General features: G+C 41.6%; 2 protein-coding genes across 2 annotated transcripts in view; one reads left to right on the forward strand and one right to left on the reverse strand.

The window, feature by feature from the left end:
• The first annotated feature begins 558 nt into the window (after nt 1-558).
• Nucleotides 559-11,897, forward strand: LOC118422686 (kinetochore protein NDC80 homolog). Its single transcript, XM_035830381.1, has 15 exons — nt 559-677; nt 1,307-1,552; nt 1,964-2,069; nt 2,421-2,593; nt 3,098-3,200; nt 3,574-3,642; nt 4,569-4,665; nt 4,901-4,992; nt 5,420-5,564; nt 6,353-6,558; nt 7,164-7,328; nt 9,526-9,615; nt 10,110-10,202; nt 10,737-10,979; nt 11,662-11,897. Exons 2-15 carry the CDS (start codon nt 1,314-1,316, stop codon nt 11,767-11,769), a joined length of 1,929 nt encoding a protein of 642 aa, XP_035686274.1. The 5' UTR covers nt 559-677; nt 1,307-1,313; the 3' UTR covers nt 11,770-11,897.
• A 1,731-nt stretch (nt 11,898-13,628) lies between these two features.
• The window catches only part of LOC118422687 (ADP-ribosylation factor-like protein 13B), a 9,994-nt gene continuing 2,733 nt past the window's right edge, over nt 13,629-20,889 (reverse strand). The window contains exons 2-10 of the mRNA XM_035830382.1: nt 20,492-20,562; nt 20,017-20,266; nt 18,951-19,056; nt 18,338-18,540; nt 17,830-17,938; nt 17,422-17,536; nt 16,861-17,064; nt 16,187-16,411; nt 13,629-15,537 (exon numbers count right to left, since the gene is read on the reverse strand). Coding sequence (XP_035686275.1) covers nt 15,443-15,537; nt 16,187-16,411; nt 16,861-17,064; nt 17,422-17,536; nt 17,830-17,938; nt 18,338-18,540; nt 18,951-19,056; nt 20,017-20,266; nt 20,492-20,562 — 1,378 coding nt within the window. The 3' untranslated portion in view covers nt 13,629-15,442. The remainder of the gene's footprint in view (nt 15,538-16,186; nt 16,412-16,860; nt 17,065-17,421; nt 17,537-17,829; nt 17,939-18,337; nt 18,541-18,950; nt 19,057-20,016; nt 20,267-20,491; nt 20,563-20,889) is intronic.

Below are 20,889 nucleotides of genomic sequence, written 5' to 3' on the forward strand. Positions count from 1 at the left end.
GTCAATATTGTGAAGGAAAAAAATGGCCTTACAAATTATGATTATATATAAAGCCACAGTTTCTTTGGTGCAGAACCGTTACTGCACTGGATTTTAAAAGCTAAAGTTATTTCTAAATCACACATTGTCATAATAACTTGTCATTGCCAATAACCTGTCATGATAAAAGTAAGAAAACAAAAACAAATTTTTACCTCAATAAACTGATGAAAAGCAACAGGTGAAGAAAAACGTCAACTCAACACTGCTCAGTATAAACCTTTTACTAACAACATTAAAATGATCAACATTTTATTGTATGTTTTGATATTTCGCATGACCAATGATGGGATGACATTTCAGTTTTGTGTAAGATAAATAAAGAAACTGTGACATCCAACTGCGTCTGAACAGTTGTAAGTGTAGTTTTGCACATTTAGTTGTTCAACAACTAAATGTGCAAAACTACACTTGCAACTGTTCAGACGGTCGTTGATAATGCAACTCAAAAGTTCAGGAGACAGTTCAAAAGCGACACGTAGCAGTTTACTTCCAAACTGTTTTACAAAGTTACCAGGATCACGTGATAGCAGTAGTGCGCATGCGGACAATTTGAACCGGCGCCATTTTTGACTGTTATTCAGAAGTTACGAGAGATTTCCTGCCGTTTTTTAGCCTAAAACCTCCAATTTTCACAGGTATTTCCAATACTTCCTAATTGTTTTATGCAATATGAGAAAGCAGAGATATCTCCCGTATCATCGAGGTGCCAATAACCTGTAGAATCTTGTCATTTTAGGTCTTTCATGGTAAATTACTTATGAAAGACGAGCGCGTTAAAAAACATCATAGATAATTTGTTTAGCGTGGATGCCAGAATCCCAGGGCTTACACACAACCTTGATACGTTTTTTTTTACCGCATACGGTCTATTGGGCTAAACAACGTCAAGGGTCAACATTTACCACAGGCCTCCCGAGTTAAACCCTGTACGATAAATGTTTATAGGTGGCAAATATGGGTTGTCTGACTCTGACATCCACGCTGAAAAAATAGAGATGAAAAAAAAAAATTATGACTTCTTCTGTCATCCCAATAAAAGCTCCTTGGTCATCCTCAATTTGACATGATTTTCTGATAAATTATGAAGCTTTGAGCTTTTTCACACGGCTGTACAGTGTGACTTGGCTTCGCTACAGCTCACCCAGGCTACCTGCACATGACAAGCATAATTGTTTTTTTCAATTACTAAGTACGTTCATGGTTCAGCGGCTCAACACCCTATAAGCATAACATACCAAGTTCAAGTCAGCTGTCCCTTTTTCAGTGTGACCATGAGACGCTCCAGTGCCAGCAGTGGCCGCTCGTCCCTCGCCCCCATGCGGGTGAAGAACGACAACGGCCAGAACGTCCGGCGTACAACCGGCTCGTCCCATCGCCAGTCCGCCGTGCCGCGGCCGTGGTCCAGCTTCGGGCGGCAGAGCTTCGGCCGTCTGTCCACGGGCAGTTCCACTGGCATCCCGCGGGCCTCCAACATCCGGGGGAAGGGCATGGGCATGGGGGCGAGTCAGAGGTAACAGTGGTAGTACAACTTTTGTTTGTGAGTGCGCGAGTGAGTGCATGTGTGTGCGCGAGCGTATATGTGTGTGTGTGTGTGCGTCACAGTGCGTGTGTTCGTTTGTGTGTGTGTGTGTGCGTCACAGTGCGTGTGTTCGTTTGTGTGTGTGTGTTTGTGTGCGCGCGTGTGTGTTTCTGTTTGTGTGTGTGTCAGTCTCAGTGTGTGAGCTTGCATGTTTTACTACTTTAGTTGCATGTTTACGCGTGTGTATTTATGTGTGTGTCTGACCAAGAGAAGTTCCCTTGCATCCGTCAGGCCACCAACATCAGGAGCATACCTGCTTAGTTGTGCCACTCCTGGTCAATTCTCCCCCTTGTAATTTCCCCAATGATGTATATTTGTTGACAATGGTTTGTTTCCTTTCAGACGTTCCAGTGCGTACGGTAAGAGTCGTATTGGAGACTCGATGAAGGACCCCCGTAAGCTGTCCGACCGGAGTCTGCAGCACAGGATGACTAAAGACATCATTGAGGTGAGCAGGGAAGAAAAGACTTAGTCTACAGCTCCTGAGTCTCTTAAGTCCTCTCTGCGGATGGGACAGAAGAGACTCAGAAGCTATAATACGGCTGTCCGCCAGCAAACAGTTTATGGCTCAAATCAAAATGCCGGTTTGTAGCGTAACTGAACGTTGTTTTGCGTATCACCCATTCACAAGTTTTCACAGATCCGGACCTGGACCTGATGCTCTGAACCTGGAACATACCTGGCTGACCAGAATTTTCCCTACCAGTATCCACCCCTCCCATGGTGCATTTTTATTCACCAGATTATCGTTTGTTGTCCAGTTCCTGTCCCTAACAAGACATTTTTGTTTGTTGTCCAGTTCCTGTCCATGCAGGGTTTCCCCCACCAGATCTCCCAGAAACTGATGTCGCCTCCCACCACAAAACTCTTCACCGCCATCGTACAGTTCCTGTACGGCCAGTTCCTCGACCCTTCCTTCCAGATCCTCAAGAAGTTTGAAGAAGAGATACCTAGGATCTTCAAGGATCTCAGGTGAGATCATGAGGTGTAAAGTTCAGTTCACTTCAGAGGTGTGAAAAAGGTCATAAAGTCAACTAAGTTGCATTGATGTTTTGCTTTCTTTCATTCCTTCCTAATTCCTTCCTTCCCTCCCTCCCTCCATTCTTCCTTCCCTCCTTCCAAATTCTCTCCTTCCTTCCTTCTTTCCTTGTTTCTTTCTTTCTTTCCAGGATTTGTAAAAACTTTTAATTGAGACTTTAGACTAGCAAATTAAGTGTTTGTGATGTTGTGTGTTTGTGATGTTTGGGCTAGAGGTAGTGGCCTTCCCATTTGATGAATACTATACATAAGCATGGACCACAGTCTGGCTTGCAAATTCTCACTGATATTTCTCACAAACATTGTCCACAGACATTTGTGAGAAATATCAGCAAGCCAAGTGTAAAAACATAAACTTCCACCCTCCTTGTTCCTACTGAATGTTGTTGATGATGTCCATGACACTGTTTGACTCGTGTGTGTGTGTTGTATTTGCAGATATCCCTTCCCCCTCAGTAAGAGTCAGATGTTCACCATCGGAACCCCCCATACATGGCCTCATATTCTGGGAGCTCTGCACTGGCTACTGCAGCTGGTCAAGGTAATATACCCTAACCTGTACCCTAACCTATAACACTACACAAGCACACACATACATGTACATGTGTCTTGCCTCACATCTTGGAAGCTCTTGCACTGGTTACTGCAGTTATTCAAGGTAATACAAGTATATTCTCACCTATATGCGTGCACAAACGCACACAGAAACATGCACACGCGTGCGCACAAACACACACACACACACACACACATACATACATACATACATACAAAGTTTAAACACATGCCCCCTCCCCCCAAAAAATGCACAAAACACATGTACACACTGTCTGACATACACTGAAGTCTTTTTGCCCAATGTTTGTGTAACAAGATTGTACTAATTAAGTTGTTTTGTGCACTGTTTGTTCCAGTACTCCATGAGGGTTGATGGAGACAAGCTCATGTTCAACGAGGACTTCGAGTCCAACTCAGAAAACAAGGTAATAGTACTAGTACAGCAGTGAGCTTTAATTTCAATAAGTTATGGAGCAAAAGCTTGAAAAGCATATGTTGATGTAGGTTAGATATATATTGTAAAGCATAATTTCTTGCCAAGGTACTGCTTTCTCAGTGACATAATAGGACTAGAAATTTATACTATCTTGTTATGTACATGTAAGAATAGCTGTCAGCTACCTTTACTTTCCAAAGTTTGTATAGTCAACGATATGTTGTTAGTGCTGTTCACCACCAAACAAAAGGATAGCCTGGGCAGGGAGTGAAATCCTTTTTTTTTTGCTACGTCATGCAAAATTGCAAGTTGGCAAAAATTTTACATGCAATTTGAAAAATTTACATGCAAAATACAACTAGTCTATTCTGCAATAGTCTAGCCAGCATCCGTCATTCCATCCTTTGGTGGAACTTTGCTGCGCAGGACAGATAAGAATTTTGCCCATTCTGTCACATTTGACGGACAGAAATCAGCGCTTGAAAGTATAGACAGAACTTGAAATTTTTTTAAAGATATCCACATAATCAGCATGTAATTTTGCAGCCAGCCAAATTTGATTATATATAACTCCTACTGACGACCGGTGACGATCCCAGTCAGACAAACAAAGGCACCGTAGGCGTAGCTTCAGTATTTTTACTATAGGCCAGGTATTTTCAACATGCAAGATTGCAAGTTCAGAATATTTTTACATGCAAATCTCAAAAATTGTGTGCAAATTGCAAGTTAAGTATGTGTATTTCGAACCCTGCTGGGTATCATCCGATTACTACTGGGACTCATTTCATTGCAATCTGTGATTCTTGTCAGGGTAGTGTAAGGAGCCCTGGTAGAAATCGGATGGTGCCCAGGCTACCAAAGGGAAGCAAGTGACATTGAACCGAAGCATGATATTACTTGTCCCCCCTGCAGATCCTGTTTGAGTACAGCAGCGAGGCGTACAAGTGTTTCCTGGAGGGGAACGATGACATGATGTCCCAGTACGACCAGAGGATGGAGGACGAACTCAGTAAGTGTCGTCTGCAGCTTCTTCTCATTTGCTTCAACTGACATTTTGGTGACTGTCACCTTCCTCAGGGCAATTCTTACAGATGATTGGTTAGTACATGAAGATTAACCGATATAACTGTCCATAGGAGCCAATGGTGTAAAGGCTCTGAGGACCTGCTCACACTGAAAACATGTGTCTACTGCTTTTTGATAGGTTGTACATGTATCATTGACTGATATAACTGTGTCCGCAGGAGCCAGTGGTATAAAGGCTGAGGACCTGCAGACTCTGGCTACTGAGAACATGAAGCTGCAGGAAGAACTGGAGCAGCTGGAGAAGCAGGAGGTAGGACAGTAAAAGATGGATCAGAATGCAATCATAACGGTGTCAAATAATGCAATTAGTAACTCAAGTAGCTGGATATGATTTTAGAAATGGTCAGACGTTTCAGACAGTATCCACTCAGTCTTTCAGCAGTGACACTGAGCAAAACTAAGTTTTTCAACAGATCTTACTTATTGTCACTGACGACACACAGCGGATGGTGTTTCTGGTGGGCTGTAAATTGTAGCGAATCATGAATAAACAGACTCTTTTTACACAAACACTGGCGTTTTGGTGACTGGCTTTCACCTTTCTCAGAGCAATAGCAATATGTCACTGCTTAAAGGTGTGTGACATACCAACCTGATGAAACTATTCACAGATGTATGAAATCATGTTTTTGCTCTTTTGTTGGATTTTAGTGTAAACTCTTGCTGTGTCTCCCCAGGACCCCCTGATTGCTGCCACCACCCTGCGTGACCAGCTGAAGGAAGATGCCAAACAGCTGCAGGACCACCTGGAGAAGGTGGAGCACCAGAAGAGTGGGCTGGTGCAGAACGCTGCACACCTGGAGGAGGAGCTGCAGATCAAACGTACGTCTTAGGATAGTTTCAAAGTTGTCTCCCGCATCCTCTCAGTTGTTAGTCAGACTAATGACTGTAGGTGTAAGTGAACCTGACCACCCCCATGTAGCCTCCATTTGGTAGCTCTTAAAGTTATAGGGTTCCCCGAAGAGTGGGCTGGTGCAGAACGGTGCGCACCTGGAGGAGGAACTGCAAATCAAACGTACGTCTTAGGATAGTTTCACAGTTTTGCAATATTGGACTATCTAGTAAATGTGTTCACCACCTTTCTGAGTTAGGACATAAAACCTGCTCTTATAACTAGGGTGAGCCCACTGGACAGAGCCGCTTGGAAGTGCAGTGTGAAGACTATCCAACTGCTGCTTACCATTGTGTCAGGGACCCCAGCAGCAGTATAATCAAATACTGGATGCTACTACAGTACTACTACTAGTACTACTTCTACTGCTGGCCCTTGACACAGTGTATGAAGATAGATTCAATCTCTTGAACCAGAGATTTTTCTACAAAAAAATTGCAAGAGGGAGCAGCACCACCAATTGGGGGAGATAGGGTTCTCCCTGCCAGGGTATGGAGTTTTTTATAATTCTAAGTTAAAATATTGCATTCTATGGATTCCTAGGGGCCTAGATTACTATCAGACAGGTCACAGTTGAAGACTGTGGCCACATGTGATCTCTGGTCAATCAGAATTTTATGCTTGCCAGAGGATCTGCTGCCCAGGGTAAGCGCATGGTCAGGGCATGAGGGCACAGCGCCCCTGTTCTCTTGTTTAAAAAGAATCCCTGTCTCTGCAGGCCAGGAGCTTGAGACAGAGCAGAAAGAGAATGTACGTCTGCAGCAGATCTTCGACACGCAGGAGTTCTCCCCGATGGACGTGGAGCTGATGAACCGCCAGCGCCAGCAGCTCAGCGTGACCTTAGACGACCTCAACAAGGAGATCGAGCGGCTGGAGCAGCAGTGCTGGGAGCTGGAGATGAAACAGTCCAAGCAGAGGGAACAGGTTTGTTTGTTTGTTTGTTTGCTTACTTCATTCTAAAGCTGTGCAGTGAAGGAATATGTCATATTCATAATCCATGTTTTTCTCAGATGTAGCCTCACTTATGCTATCCAGTTTAGCGTTGTTCCCAGTCTTGCAAGGGTTAAACAACTTGTAGGCAAGAACTGGTGCAGGAATATTTAAGTGTAACATGCCATGTTCTCCCCATGCTATACACTTCAAGCTTTAATTTGATTTTAATACTAGGTTTATTCCTTAGCTGTTAACCTTTCAAATGCTGTTAAGGTGTCATGCTTGTTTTTGCCCCAGATGCAATCAGTTGTGTCGAAGAATAACCATGTTCTTTTAAATCCTTTCGCAGTGTTGGAATGTTTGCACCTCTTCAGTGCTGTCTACTGTGTCTAGTTCTCAAGTTGTTTAGTGAACAAGACTTTATTTCCAACCCCCTCAGATGCAATCGGTAGTGCAGGAGTACAACATGCATTACCTGCTATGTTGTTTCAAAGCCTTTCCCATTGTTGGAATATAAATGTTTGCATCTCTTACAAGTGCTGTCTACTGGTTCTAGTTCTCATGTTGTGTAGTGAACAAGACTTCCCCTTCCCCAGATGCAGTCAGTAGTGCAGGAGTACAACATGCTGGCACGGCAGCTGAAGCTCATCCCCCCGACCGCCGAGAACGCACACGGCATGGACTACGAGATGCGCCTTGTGTTCAACGCAGGGAGCACGGCCAACCAGGTCGCCATGGTCGACTTCGTAGGGACCATCAAGGTATTTATCTGTTTAGTCAGTATAACCACCCTCTGGCATAATAGCTTCTGTATCTTTATCTGTATACTCTCATGTCCCTAATAAACGTACCGGGACGTTTATTTTTTTCAGTCTCACAATCCACCCGGTACGTTCTTATTTTGGACGGTACGTTTATTTTTTCTGAAAATTGGGGCTTTGCTTAGCCAGGAACCTCAAAGAATCGAATTTTGGAGGTTTTCTGCCCATATTTCCGCGGTATTTTTGCTCAAAATTCCCTATTTTTCGGGCGAAACGGCACGGATTTCCATGAGCGTGTACGCGTACGCGGTACTCTTTCGGTGATTTCGGTCGATCTCGCTATGACGCTACGAAGTAAATGTTGTTCTTGGGGGAAAATAAAACACCACACTGACGTTTTGAAATACAATTTTTACATAAATAACTTTTAGTTTTAATTTAGTAGTAGTTTATAGTCTCTGTTTACATCGTAAACCAGCATCTTGCACGAGGAATTTCCCGCCGGTCTTGTGGTTCCATGCGCTTTCGGCAGCGAGGCGGAAGAGTGATTCGTTCACATAATAAATACTGGACGTAAAAATAACAACTATAACTTCGTTTCTCTTGTGATATGAGTTTTGACGCCGCAAATTCTCCCAAACGACAGGAATTCGTCGGTAAAAACAGCAAGTTCATAATCATTTCTAAGCATCAAACCACCACATCTTTCCTTTGTAGATGCATGTGCCATTATGCCGAGATGGTCACGTCGAAATAAAACTTTCTTAACGTAGGCTTAGCAAAAATCAACCTTAGTCTAGTTTTCACATAACTAACTTTCATTTAATAGATTTTAATCGTTTTTATACCGTAATCACTGTATTTTATGCTACACATCAGAAATCTTGTTGCGATATTTTACCTTGGTAAAAGTGGAGTCGTCCAGTGACCCCTAGTGACCTTGTTTACAGCTGCTGCGACGCAATGTTGGAGAAAAACCGAAAGACGGAGATTTCCATTTTTGGCCCGCGGAATACGAAAATTGTGACAGCGCACATGCATTTCAAGAGCCTAAAAAATCAGATACATGAACGGACGGTCTATTTGTAAAATCTACCCATATAGCCTTCCAGTCTGCACAGAAATGACGATGTAGAGAAGGGTAGAAGTGCAAAGAGTCTGAGATGAGAAAAAAACGCCACGTGAATTCAACAACACTTCGCATAAAATCACATAATTTTGTATAATGTTTCCTTTATTCAATGTCTCCTTCATAAAGAGTCCAAGTTGAACCGACATCTTGCTGATGTAGTACAGAAAAAAAAACGTGATCCACTCGTGGATAATTTACTATTTAGCGTAGCGTAACGCGGCCGGCCACGCGTCCGTGACGGCAGTGTTGGCATAGCGGCCGGACTGAAAATCGTCTGGCCGCGACCGCATTCGACAGGTGACCGCTATAGACTATTTCTTAATGCTTAGGTCAACGGGAAAAATCCAAGGGACCGACGAAAACTGACCGCATGGCCAGTTACGTGGCCCCTATACTCAGGTGACCCTAAGGCAGGTTTCACTACGAATTTCAACTTATTAATTAATACCTTTTATTAAAAAATTGAGAAAACATCATGATTCGAACAAGATATCTATATAGTTCTTCAGCTCATCATTTATAGAACTAACTGATGTGGTTCTTAGGCATAAATGAATAAAAAGACCTACCTGCTTATCATCTCCTTTTCTTTGGACAGAAGTAGCATGTTCACAGTTAAATACATGTCAATTTGGTAATTTTCCGGGGAGTATGTTTATTCCTGGGGGTACGTTTATTAGATATTGACGATTTGTCCGGGGGGTATGTTTATTCCGGAGGGTATGTTTATTAGGGACATGAGAGTAGCTGGTATACTGGTAACCATCCTTTGGTGTGATAACACCAGCTTCTGTATCTGTATCTGTGTAGACAGTATAACCTCCTTTCAACGTAACATACCAGCTTCTGTATCTGTGTGGCCAACTCCTTTAGCATAACACCAACTTGTGTATCAAGATCTGTATCTGTATAGCTGTATTAGCCAACATAACCACTATTCAGTGCAACAAACCAGCTTCTGTATGTGTATCTGTATATATACTGCTGACCAACAGTCAGCTGTGAAGTCAGTCATCTTCTCTATGAATCAGGGGATAAATATTTATTTGTTTGTTTGTGTTCCAGCCTGCCCTGATCCAGATGAGGAAGCAGATTGCAGACACCTGCCACAGCATCGAGGCTGCCAGGCTCACTGAGGAGGAGTCACTCGAACAGGTTTGTAGTCAGGGCAGATCACATATATATATACTCAGGGTTCTCCCCAGCGCAGTTGAGTGTAGGGGGCGGCTACGCTGTATCCCCTATGCTGTGAATTGGGCCCCTAAGCTGTATTTTAACCAGGGTACTAGCTTTTCTGTTGTTTTCTAAGAAAGGTAGCAAAATGTTGGCTTTATTTCATTAGATTTCACCCTCAAAATGCAGGGAATAGTGTTATGATTTAAAAGATTTTCAGGGTGAGGATACCCAAGACCCTGTACAATACCCACTCCTGCCATGTGGCTTTGCCACACTAAGATGCCCCTACACTGTGAAAAAATCCTGGTGAGTATTCATGGAGGGTCGAGCTAGGATAGAGTCAAAAGAGGTTCAGGAGCATACTAGCGCTAAAACCTACAGAAGACAGGACTACCCATGGCACAGTAGTTACAACATTGAGATGATGGCATTGGTAATGCAAAATTCTCAGACATGTTGTTTTATCTGCCCAGATCACAGACATGATAAACGATAAGAAGGAGGAGCTTGGCCTGATGGAGACCCGGCTGCGCAGGATTGAGGAGGAACTGGACCACAAGAAGGAGGTCAGACAAATGACAACTAACTGCGACTAGTGATTTTATATCTTTTTGAGTATTAGGCAAGAGGCACATTGCTTATTTAAAGCCCTATGCTCAAAACACAATTTTAAAACAAGGAATAGACCAGATACATACATGAATACAGCATGGATAACAGAAAAGTAAATGTAAACAAGACATGTTGGTGCTGTATCAATTACGAGAATCTACCTTTGCAGTGAAGTATGGACTATATCAAAGATGTTAGTTTTGTACTGTCTTTACTTCATGTACCTCCACCAAAAAGGTTGGGCAGTGTTTCTTACTAGTAGCTGGTTGGTCTGTTAACCATGTAACTATAGAAGCTGTCAAAGGAGTTTTGTTTATTTGGGTTTGCCTGTACTACTTTGGAAAAGATTTGGATTCAGATTTCAAAAATTAACAAAGATTGAGAAGTGTGTTTTGTTTCTTTGTAATACTCAAGACTGACTGAGACAAGACTGAATATGGAGGAATTTTTGTTCATATTGAATCAATACTTTTCCTTTCCGCCCCCAGATGATGGCCAGAGAGTACAAGAAGCATGCCGACGAGGTCCAAGACGTTCAGAACCAGCTGCAGGAGATGCGCCTCACCCACCAGGAACTGGAGGCTAAGAAAGACGAGGCCTACAAGGAGCTGCAAGTGTCGCACCAAGCAGCCGTGGCCAAGGTCAAGGAGTGGGAGAGGGAGGAGACGGAGTATGTGGACTTTCTGGTACACTGTGTGGAGCTCGTCTGTGCGCATCAGGACAAGATACAGGTGAGACATGGTTTTACACCTGTGTAGGGCAGGTAAGGATAGAAATAAGGAAGGTTTTTTACACCTGTGTAGAACTGGTAAAGCTCTAAAGATACAGGACGGAGTATGTGGACTTCCTGGTGCACTGTGTGGAACTCGTCTGTGCGCATCAGGACAAGATACAAGTGAGAAATGGTTTTACACCTGTGTAGGGCAGGTAAGGATAGAATTAAGGAAGGTTTTTTAGACCTGTGTAGAACTGGTAAAGCTCTAAAGATACAGGACGGAGTATGTGGACTTTCTGGTGCACTGTGTGGAGCTCGTCTGTGCACATCAGGACAAGATACAGGTGAGACATGGTTTAACACCTGTGTAGGGCAGGTAAAGATAGAAGTGAGGAAGTTTTTTTACACCTGTGTGGAACAGGTAAAGCTCTAAAGATACAGGACTTCCTGGTACACTGTGTGGAGCTCGTCTGTGTGCATCAGGACAAGATACAGGTGAGAATGTGGGGCAGGTAAAGCCCTAAAGATACAGATGAGGGAGTTTTTTTACACCTGTGTGATGCAGGTAAAGATTAGTCCTTCGTTCCCATGTTCGCTTCTGCTATCCGTCTCGGATTTGATGTGGCCTACGCACACTGCTTCACAAGCCAATAGTTTGTCTGCGCTTCTCACATGTACTTGTCTCCCCTTGTCTGTAGGACCACTTCTCCAAACTCCAGGCCCAGGCCATGGCTACACTCCAGGAGACGCAGCAGATAGAAGTGCCCACCTCCCAACTCCTGTCCAACACTGACCAACAAGACTAGTTCTGAACCTCAGAAGTGCCCACCTCCCAACTCCTGTCCAACACTGACCAACAAGACTAGTTCTGAACCTCAGAAGTGCCCACCTCCCAACTCCTGTCCAACACTGACCAGCAAGACTAGTTCTGAACCTCAGATAAGTCAGAAGTGCCCAACTCCAAACTTCTGCCCAGCACTGACCAACAAGACTAGTTCTGAACCTCAGAAGTGCCCACCTCCCAACTCCTGTCCAACACTGACCAGCAAGACTAGTTCTGAACCTCAGAAGTGCCCACCTCCCAACTCCTATCCAACACTGACCAACAAGACTAGTTCTGAACCTCAGAAGTACCCACCTCCCAACTCCTATCCAACACTGACCAACAAGACTAGTTCTGAACCTCAGAAGTGCCCACCTCCAAACTCCTGTCCAGCACTGACCAACAATACTAGTTCTGAACCTCAGAAGTGCCCAACTCCTGTCCAACACTGACCAACAAGACTAGTTCTGAACCTCAGAAGTGCCCACCACCAAACTCCTGCCCAACACTGACCAACAAGACTAGTTCTGAACCTCAAAAGTGCCCAACTCCAAACTCCTGCCCAACACTGACCAACAAGACTAGTTCTGAACCTCAAAAGTGCCCAACTCCTGTCCAACACTGACCAACAAGACTAGTTCTGAACCTCAGAAGTGCCCAACTCCAAACTTCTGTCCAACACTGACCAACAAGACTAGTTCTGAAGCTCAGAAGTGCCCACCTCCAAACTCCTATCCAACACTGACCAACAAGACTAGTTCTGAAGCTCAGAGGAGCCATTTATTTTCACTTTGTGACTGTAAACTTAGTATTATTTCATTTTTGCACACACAGGCATTCATACATAAAGAAATATAGTACACATGCTATCCTGTCTTCTCAATTCTTTTGCCTCTAAGAAGTACCTAGCATTTTAACACAACTAACAACACAGTTATGTTGATACTGCAAGCCCTCTCTTTGATCGTAGTAGAAATGTGGAAATATTTCCAACAATACATGTTCTCGTTCTCGTTCGTCCCATAGCATGATGTACATTACATGTACATCATTACAAATAGATTGTACAAATATTGGCTAAGCATATTAAGTCTTTAGTATCTAAGAAAGTATAGTACTTTGTAGTTGTCCTGCTAGACTGATGAATGTGACGTGTATGTATTTTTCGAAATAAAAAAAATCTAGATTGCCATACTTGATATTCTACAGTTCAAGTCTAGTATACATAGCAAACTATCATAGTGTAGCTTAGGAATAACTGTACAAAAGATTCATGTATATTTTTGGCTGTTCTCATTTTTTTTATAGACATGTTTTTGTTACACTTGGGGGAAAAATTAAAGTAAAGCCTTCTATGTTTTCAAAGCCTTCTTTGTTTTACATCACATTATGTGTTCCCATGCTTCAAGTATCCTGTCCGAACTGTTTATTGTCATGGAGGACTGTTCAGTTTATGGTTCGAGGGTTACTTACTCTTTTTCTAATGAGCTTTTACAAAGGCTTATGTATTCGTCCTGATCAATTGTGTAAATATCTTTCGTGTTGTTCAATAAAATCAGTCATATTCTCACTTTTGTTGATTTACCGCTGAATCATAGAATTAAAGAGCAATCTTAATAAAGTTCTTGACTTCAGTTAGATCTTATCAACTCATTAGCTCATTACTTCTGAGTATGGCAGATCGCCAGTTGAACACACAACAGTTCCACTGGACTAGCCTAATGCTGTAGTGGCCCAAGGGCTACAGGAACAGAGATGGGCACTGCCATATACATGTAGTACTACACTAAAAGGTGTGTCAAGGATTTGAATTTTAAGTTAAAGAAAGGAGGAACACCACGATTTCATACAAACAATAAAATCTTTACTTTCAAGTCCATTGCATGAGCAATGTACATTTTACAGTATCTTACACATTACAAGACATTGTACCTGTCGGTAACAGACCATGATTGTTAGTTACTGTGGTTACTATAACTGCCAACATAAAAAGCTTAAAACAATGAATATACATATTTTAACATTGTAGAAAAGAATTAATTTAGTCCACATGTGAGTTACAACAACTAGCCATCTTGAGAAGTCAGTACAACTTTTTCCTCTCCTAAAACCAGTAATGTACTGTGTACCATCTACTGCGCAACATGTACAAGTGTTCTTGTAATGTCTTTATACAAGTATCTACAGTCTCACATAGATTTACATGCTTTGTAACAGCTCTGGTAGGAAAACCTTCGTTAAATTAGTTCTGACACATATTGCTTCTGGCAGTTCGACATTATCTGGTAGTTTGACGACAAACTGTTTTATTGCAACTAAACGCCGATGGTCCCATATGTAAACTGGCCATAACATGCGTACTTTGAAACGTACTTGTACATGTATTACACAATTGCAAGGATTAATGACAAAGCATAATCTGCAATCAGAACAAGCATCCCATCATACTTCGTACAAGTTTCTTCCACTGGTTGGTGAGAAGTGCTAAACATACGAAGACAACATTTCCCAATCTCCAAGCAGATGTAAGGATCTGGCTCATTCTCAGTCTTTTTTGTAAAATTTGATACCTTTTCTACCACATATAGGAATGTGTTGCACTTTTGAAAAGTTCACTTTTTAATGAGACAAACTGTTAAAAAGTGCATTATACTAGAAAAGAGCATTAAATATTGCAAAAACTGACAAATGCTGAGAATGAATTAGATCCTTTCTACTCTGAGTAAAAGGCATATTTGAGATGTATTCAGGTTGAAGTTTTACACATTGGTAAGCATTACTTTGGCTATGCCTACTGTTAGGCATCCATACTATTCTCACAATGCGTTCAAAATAACATTATCACATGACAGTGTGCTATTCCAAGGAGGTTTAACCTCCTTGGTTATTCCGATAAGTAGCTGAAGCAATGGTGCATATGGCACATCTGCAAACTTGTATTTACCATTGCATCTGACAGTCCAGTCATGTTCATTGCACTGTGTCTATTTCCACAGATTCTCCTATGGCAGTCACAGAACTGATATGGTCTACACAACTACAGACTGTAAAACAAAGCACATCCATGCCTGCATTGGCATAGCAAACACATAGCAAACAATATACATCTACCTTTACAGCTATATACAACATAGATTAGAATCGTAAAAGTTTTAGTAAAATGAAATCATCAATGACGTGATCTAACCTATATTCAAAATATTATCAAAATGAACATTTCTAGTGTTAACTGTGCTTAAGACGGTTGCATGCAAGCAGAAACAGTAGATGGCAGTATCAATTTTCATATAAAAGATGACGAAAGGATAGCGTTAATTTTCTAGTCAAGTTTCTGGGACCTTGAATACTGTTGTATAAAGCAGGAATCTAGCAGAAGCGCAACAACGCATTTGGGGCTTTTCACTACTGTACATCAATACTGTACAACCCCATCCCAACAATTTATACCTTTGGGGGCTCAACAAATCTCTCCCCTGCCCTCAACTTAATCCACTTCTACTGCACATCTGTCAGTCTTTGCTGTTTCTTGAGGTCTTCGAAGATACATTTGTATTGCTTCTTCCCTACCCCTTCCTAACTATGCCATACTGTAAATAATGTAACTGTTTGACGACCTGTCAGTCACTTGTAGCTGTCAATCATCCATCCCACAATCCTCAGGTGATGATGTCAGCATCGTCAGAGTTTGGTCTGAAGGGTCTAACCAATGTGGGTTCTTCTAAGTCCTCCGCTAGCGACCATTTTGCCACTCCTGGAACAAAGAGAAGACAGGAGTTAGTTATCAGCAAACTTCAGAAACAAGAAATGAACTGGCTGTTTCTACTAGTTTTTGATGCTAAAAGAAGATTTGGCTAAATTTGATCTTTGTGTTTATTTTCCTGGAGTTCTTATTTTTGGTGCTTTGAATGAATAAATTGGATCAATATGTATACCTTCACGGAAGGTAAATACATATTGTTTTATTTCTTCTTCCATTCCAAACAAATAAGCGTGACAAGACATACTGTATGTGGTGTTCGATTACACTATATGTAGCAAGTGGCAGGACAGAGCTGGAGGGGCTGGTCAATATCAATTTTAATATGTTTGAGTAAAAATATATAGAGTAATGAATTGTCAGGCAAGACCATGTGGAAGTCAAACATTATGTATCTCCCAGCAAATGTTACCTTTTTAGTAAGTTTGTGTAGATTAGCTAACGGATGTAGGTAAAACATGTAGCTAAATCAATACTTACTGCTGGATATATATACAAAATTAATTCTTTTTAATAAATCTTGTATATATATATAAATGTATCTCCAGCAGTAAGGATTGATTTAACAACATGTTTTACCATTCTCGTATTGCATAAAAATTAAAACGGCCAACACATAAAACAAACAGTCAAATATTCTCACCTTCATTACTGGGTTCTGTAAGCGGCTCCAGCACCGGTTTCCTGCTCGCTCGACCGGAGAGAATCCTCTCTCCGGGAGGACCGATGGGTGGCAGGATGGCGCGCGCCCCACGGGGTGATGGGAAGGGAGTGTCGTTCTGCTCTGGTTCGTCTGCATCGCCGGGGGCAACCCGGTTGTTCTTCTTCATCTTCCGCTTCTTCTTCTTTTTCTTCTCCTTTCTCTCTTCTGAAATATTGCGAGGTAGACCGTTAGACTAGCTCATATTCAAAGTCATCCTCATCATCTGTCATACTCGTCATAAAGTTGGAGCTCATATAAAGCTTGACTTTTTCATACATAATATCCATCAAGTCCTTTTCAAATTGACATTTTTTAGTTTCAATCAGTTTCTTTGAATATGAAGTATTCTAAAGGTTGAAGACTAGTCAATATAAAGTCCAGTCAAGAATAGTTGGCCATGATAGATTAAATGTTAACAATAGCAACCACAATTCATACAGGTTATCATCCAGAAATGTGTTGGCATCCATCTGTCTTGGAAGACAATGGTAGGCAGACAGGGTGGGTTAGGCACATGACTTGTGATCATCCAGAAAACAAGTACACATTTGAGCTCCTCTGTGTATCTATAAATCCTATTGAATCACAACCTCCTTGCTGGAGTGGCATCGTACCTCTACTCTCCTCAGTTTTCTGCTGCCCGAGGTCGGAGTTCGACGGCGTGATCTCAATTCCTTCATCCTCGTCCTCTTTCCGTGACGACTGCTGCGGCGAGGCGTCGGAGTGGGAGGTGGAGTGGTTGTTACTCGTCGACGTTGTTGTGTCTTCCTCTGATCTCTCCTTCCCTTCTAATCTCTCCAGCTGCTCATTATCTTGGTCTTGAAGAAAAGGTTTGACACTTACTTAGACATGTGAAGGCATCAACTTTGAAATCTTATATTCCTGGCTAATATTAACTTGATTGATTGATTGATTGATTAAATATTATTACCTGCAATACTGGATATTGCAACAATTCATACCTTTGCTGAAGATTTTTTTCTCTGTCTTTTAAAATGTCTGGAAAACAACTCAATTCATTTATCTATGAATCTTTAGCATGGTTCCCTAAGTTGCTAGTCAGTAGTTACTAGTAACTCAACAGACCAGTGTGGCCTTATGCTACTGTACAGAGGTAATCTGTATTCTCAACAAATACATTCCTAATATGAAGTCCTATTGTAACACATCCTCACCTTTTGCCTTCTTTTTCTTCTTCTTCTTTTTTTTCTTCTCTTCATTTTCTTGCCCTTCAGCAGCTTCTCTCAACTTTCTCTCCTTCTTCTCTTGGTCCCTCTTTGCGAGATCCCCCTGTAAATAAAAGACAAATATGTTGAGCTAAATTTTGCAGATATATATATTATATATGTGACAGGTAACAGCATCATGTGCACTAGCAATGTCTAAAATGTTCTTAAAGCTGGAAAAGACCATACTTCATTTCATACCTGTTTCATACATGTCATGTCTACAGAGAAATTTTACATAAAACATCTGTAAGGAACTCTATTTGTCTTGTCTTTCCTCATCCAAAAAGACTTACATTATGAATATGATAATATCAAGAGGGACCGAAGCAAAGTAAACCAGCTCCATGTACTTACCCTTACTCTGTCCATGGGTTTGAAGGGATTTCCTTCAAATTCTTCTTCTTCATCACTCTTCTCAATCGTTCTACCTTCTCTTCTGGCCTCCTCTTCTTCTTTTCTTCTCCTATGACAGAAGCAAGAAAATATCCAAAAATTAGCAAAGTTGTTGATATCCCACCACTCAGCCCACATTGACATACTCTGTTGTTTCTTGGGAATAAAAGAAATAATGCCGAACCACAAAATCTGCGTGAAAACATGGAGAAAGTCTTGACCTGGATACAGCCTGTTTCAGGGAGATTCAAGTTTTTCATATACATGTAGGTCTCTGTTAGTATCTTGACCTCTTGGTAAATTTGGAAAATCTTTACTTCAAAATGCAATGTAAAAGTCAACCAGTGGTGCAGTTGAATGTTCACAAATATGTTTGCTTCTAAGTGTCATTGGTATTTATTTGACATCTCTCATTTCATTGGACTGCAAAAGTTGAGTAGCTAGCCACAAATCAAATAAAACCTTTTACCTCTCTTCTCTGGCTCTTGCCACTCTTTCTTTTCTCTCTTTCCTCTCCTGCTCGTCTTTCTCCTTCTGTTCCTCCAGGTCCTTCTCTATCCTGGAGCTGAGGTGGCTGAAGTCCTTCCCGATCTGGTCCAGCAGCCAGCGGAAACCCGTGCTGATGTTGGGGTCCACTTTCTTACCGAAACCTGCAGCTGTGGAGCTTAGTTCCTGAAATCAGGAGAGGAAACATTAACTTAAGTTTCTTCCACTTCCTCCATGGATATAGTTCTGTTAATGAAGGTTAGACGTCCAGGTAATAAGATATGCCAAATAGCAACTGGATAGGATTTTGGAAATGGTTAGACATTTCAGATAATATCGATTGTTTTTCGTCAGTGACACTGTGACTAGTTACCTTGTTGTAGCTTGATGCTCAAGATTTTGTCTATTCAAGCAGGCATCACACAACCTGTTTTTACAGTATTTGGGTATTTTTTTCTGAATATTTTTCTTAATAAGTTGATCCTAAGTGAATCCCTTTGAAAAATAACCATTCACATCCAGTAACACACCAATGGGAACTGTAATGCACTGTATATGGAAAATAAGGATATTCATGAAGACAACTGGATACTTACAATTTTACATGGACATCTGTACTTGTTGACCATCTGTTCCAGGTACAGAACACTGCACACATCGTTCTCATCAGCTGCACCTTCTACATCCTGTTTGTTAGCAAGGCTGTGGGAAAGAAAAAAACAAACCAAATTACATAATATATCCAGTTTGTTGTGCATATGAATCAAGAGTGTGAGTTGTCTGCAGTATGTGTTCTAGAAGAATATAGATGTAACATGCCTAAAGTGCGCAAGTGTACAGCAGAAGATGTACATGCACATTGCGTACAACAATCAAATCAATAAACATGAAGATATACATGTACAAACACTTGACTTTCATTTAAATACCAAGAAGATTGCCAAAATAAAAGGGCTATATCAAACAAACCATTGCTTAACTGATGCTTATAATATCCAGGCTTCTCCCCAGACCATTGAACAACGGCGGAGCGCCACTATTCTCCTAGCTCAGCGCCACTATACTGATTTTCAAACTTAAAATGTTTTTTTCTATTTTCCTCTGATCATTTTCCGACGCTCCGAGGGAGATTTCACATTCCCTCCACTAAAAATTTCTGGGGAGAACCCCGATATCTAATTTAAACCTAAAATTTTCACAGGTTAAGATTTTTTTTTAATGCCGAATACTCAAGCAATCAGATATGACTTTGGAAATGGGCAGACATGTCAGGTACCATCCACTACCTTTCCTCAGTGATACTGATTAAAATCTGTTGAACAGCATGTTGCATATCCAGATGCTTGAGTAACTGCTATTTGGCATATCTTATTACTTGTGCCTGGATATCTAACCTTCATGCATGCTAAGAGGTACATACTACATATGAGGGTCTGCATGCTCTTTTCTGTAAGGCTGGGCAGGCCTATTTAATTACCCATAATTCGTAGGGAAGCTATTTTATTTTACGTAATTCTTAGTGGGATGAAGCGTAAAGCGTTGGTAGCCTTCGTCAATTTAACATCAGTCATGCCGAATTTGGCATACATCGTTGTCAGGACCCCCCCCCCCCCCCATGCAGACTATCATATATATGTACACATGAGAATAGAGACAACTTACACCAGCACAGGCTTCCCTGATATCCGTGGGTCCCCCAGGAAATCCTCCAGCACTGTCCTGGCCTCCTCAAACCGCGCTCTGTCGCTGGCGTCCACCACAAAAACTGACCCGTGCGCCTCGGCGTAGTAGCGTGGCCAGATCCCACGGATACCCTTCCCACCCCCCAAGTCCATTGTGGTGATGTCATAACGTCCGAGTTTAAACTCCTGCGGGGAAAATCCTAGCGTCGCCGCCACTCCCTCTGGGTTTTCTGTAAAGCAAGAAGAAAATCAATTTGATGAGTGGACAGCAGAAATTTACTCTGCTATTACTGTACTTTAATGATTACTGTTTGTGTAATAGATTGCAGTGTTGATTAGTTTTTGCCTGCTTTGAACCCCAAGCATTGTCCTTAAAATAAACAGGTTGACAACTGAAGTTTGTGACTGCAACAAAAGGGTACCCAGAACGAAAGACTTTACAGTAACATACTCACCTCCACTGACTACTTTGATAGTGGATGTCTTGCCAGCATTGTCCAGTCCTACTGTCAGGAGTGTTACTGATCTGATGACAGGTGTCAAAGACAATGGTCATTTCCTTTTAAGGTATCTCGGTTGGCTAAATTGGCATTTTGACCTTCCACTGTTTTCTTATTAATAAATTAAGAAAGAATGGAGCCGTAACGAATGTTGATAAATGGGCATTAGAGAATTCTAAATCTGATTTTTTTGGGGCCGAATTGATGACGTCATCATTTTTATTACCTCTGATATTATTTTTTTCTATGACAAAATACAGCACTTTGGTACATACCACTGTACTGAAACTTCGTTTTTCGTTGCATAATGATAGAAGCTACAAACGTAGTGTTGCGCAAACTGATATCTACTA

This window comes from Branchiostoma floridae, chromosome 9 (genome assembly GCF_000003815.2).
Source record: "Branchiostoma floridae strain S238N-H82 chromosome 9, Bfl_VNyyK, whole genome shotgun sequence".
Lineage (NCBI taxonomy): Eukaryota > Metazoa > Chordata > Leptocardii > Amphioxiformes > Branchiostomatidae > Branchiostoma > Branchiostoma floridae.

Excerpts from the sequence above, each read along its gene's own strand:
- LOC118422686 (XM_035830381.1), top strand. The coding sequence starts at position 1,314 with ATGAGACGCTCCAGTGCCAGCAGTGGCCGCTCGTCCCTCGCCCCCATG. Across the intron at positions 1,553-1,963 it reads GGCATGGGGGCGAGTCAGAG|ACGTTCCAGTGCGTACGGTA; the intron begins GTAACAGTGGTA and ends GTTTCCTTTCAG. Across the intron at positions 2,070-2,420 it reads TGACTAAAGACATCATTGAG|TTCCTGTCCATGCAGGGTTT; the intron begins GTGAGCAGGGAA and ends TTTGTTGTCCAG.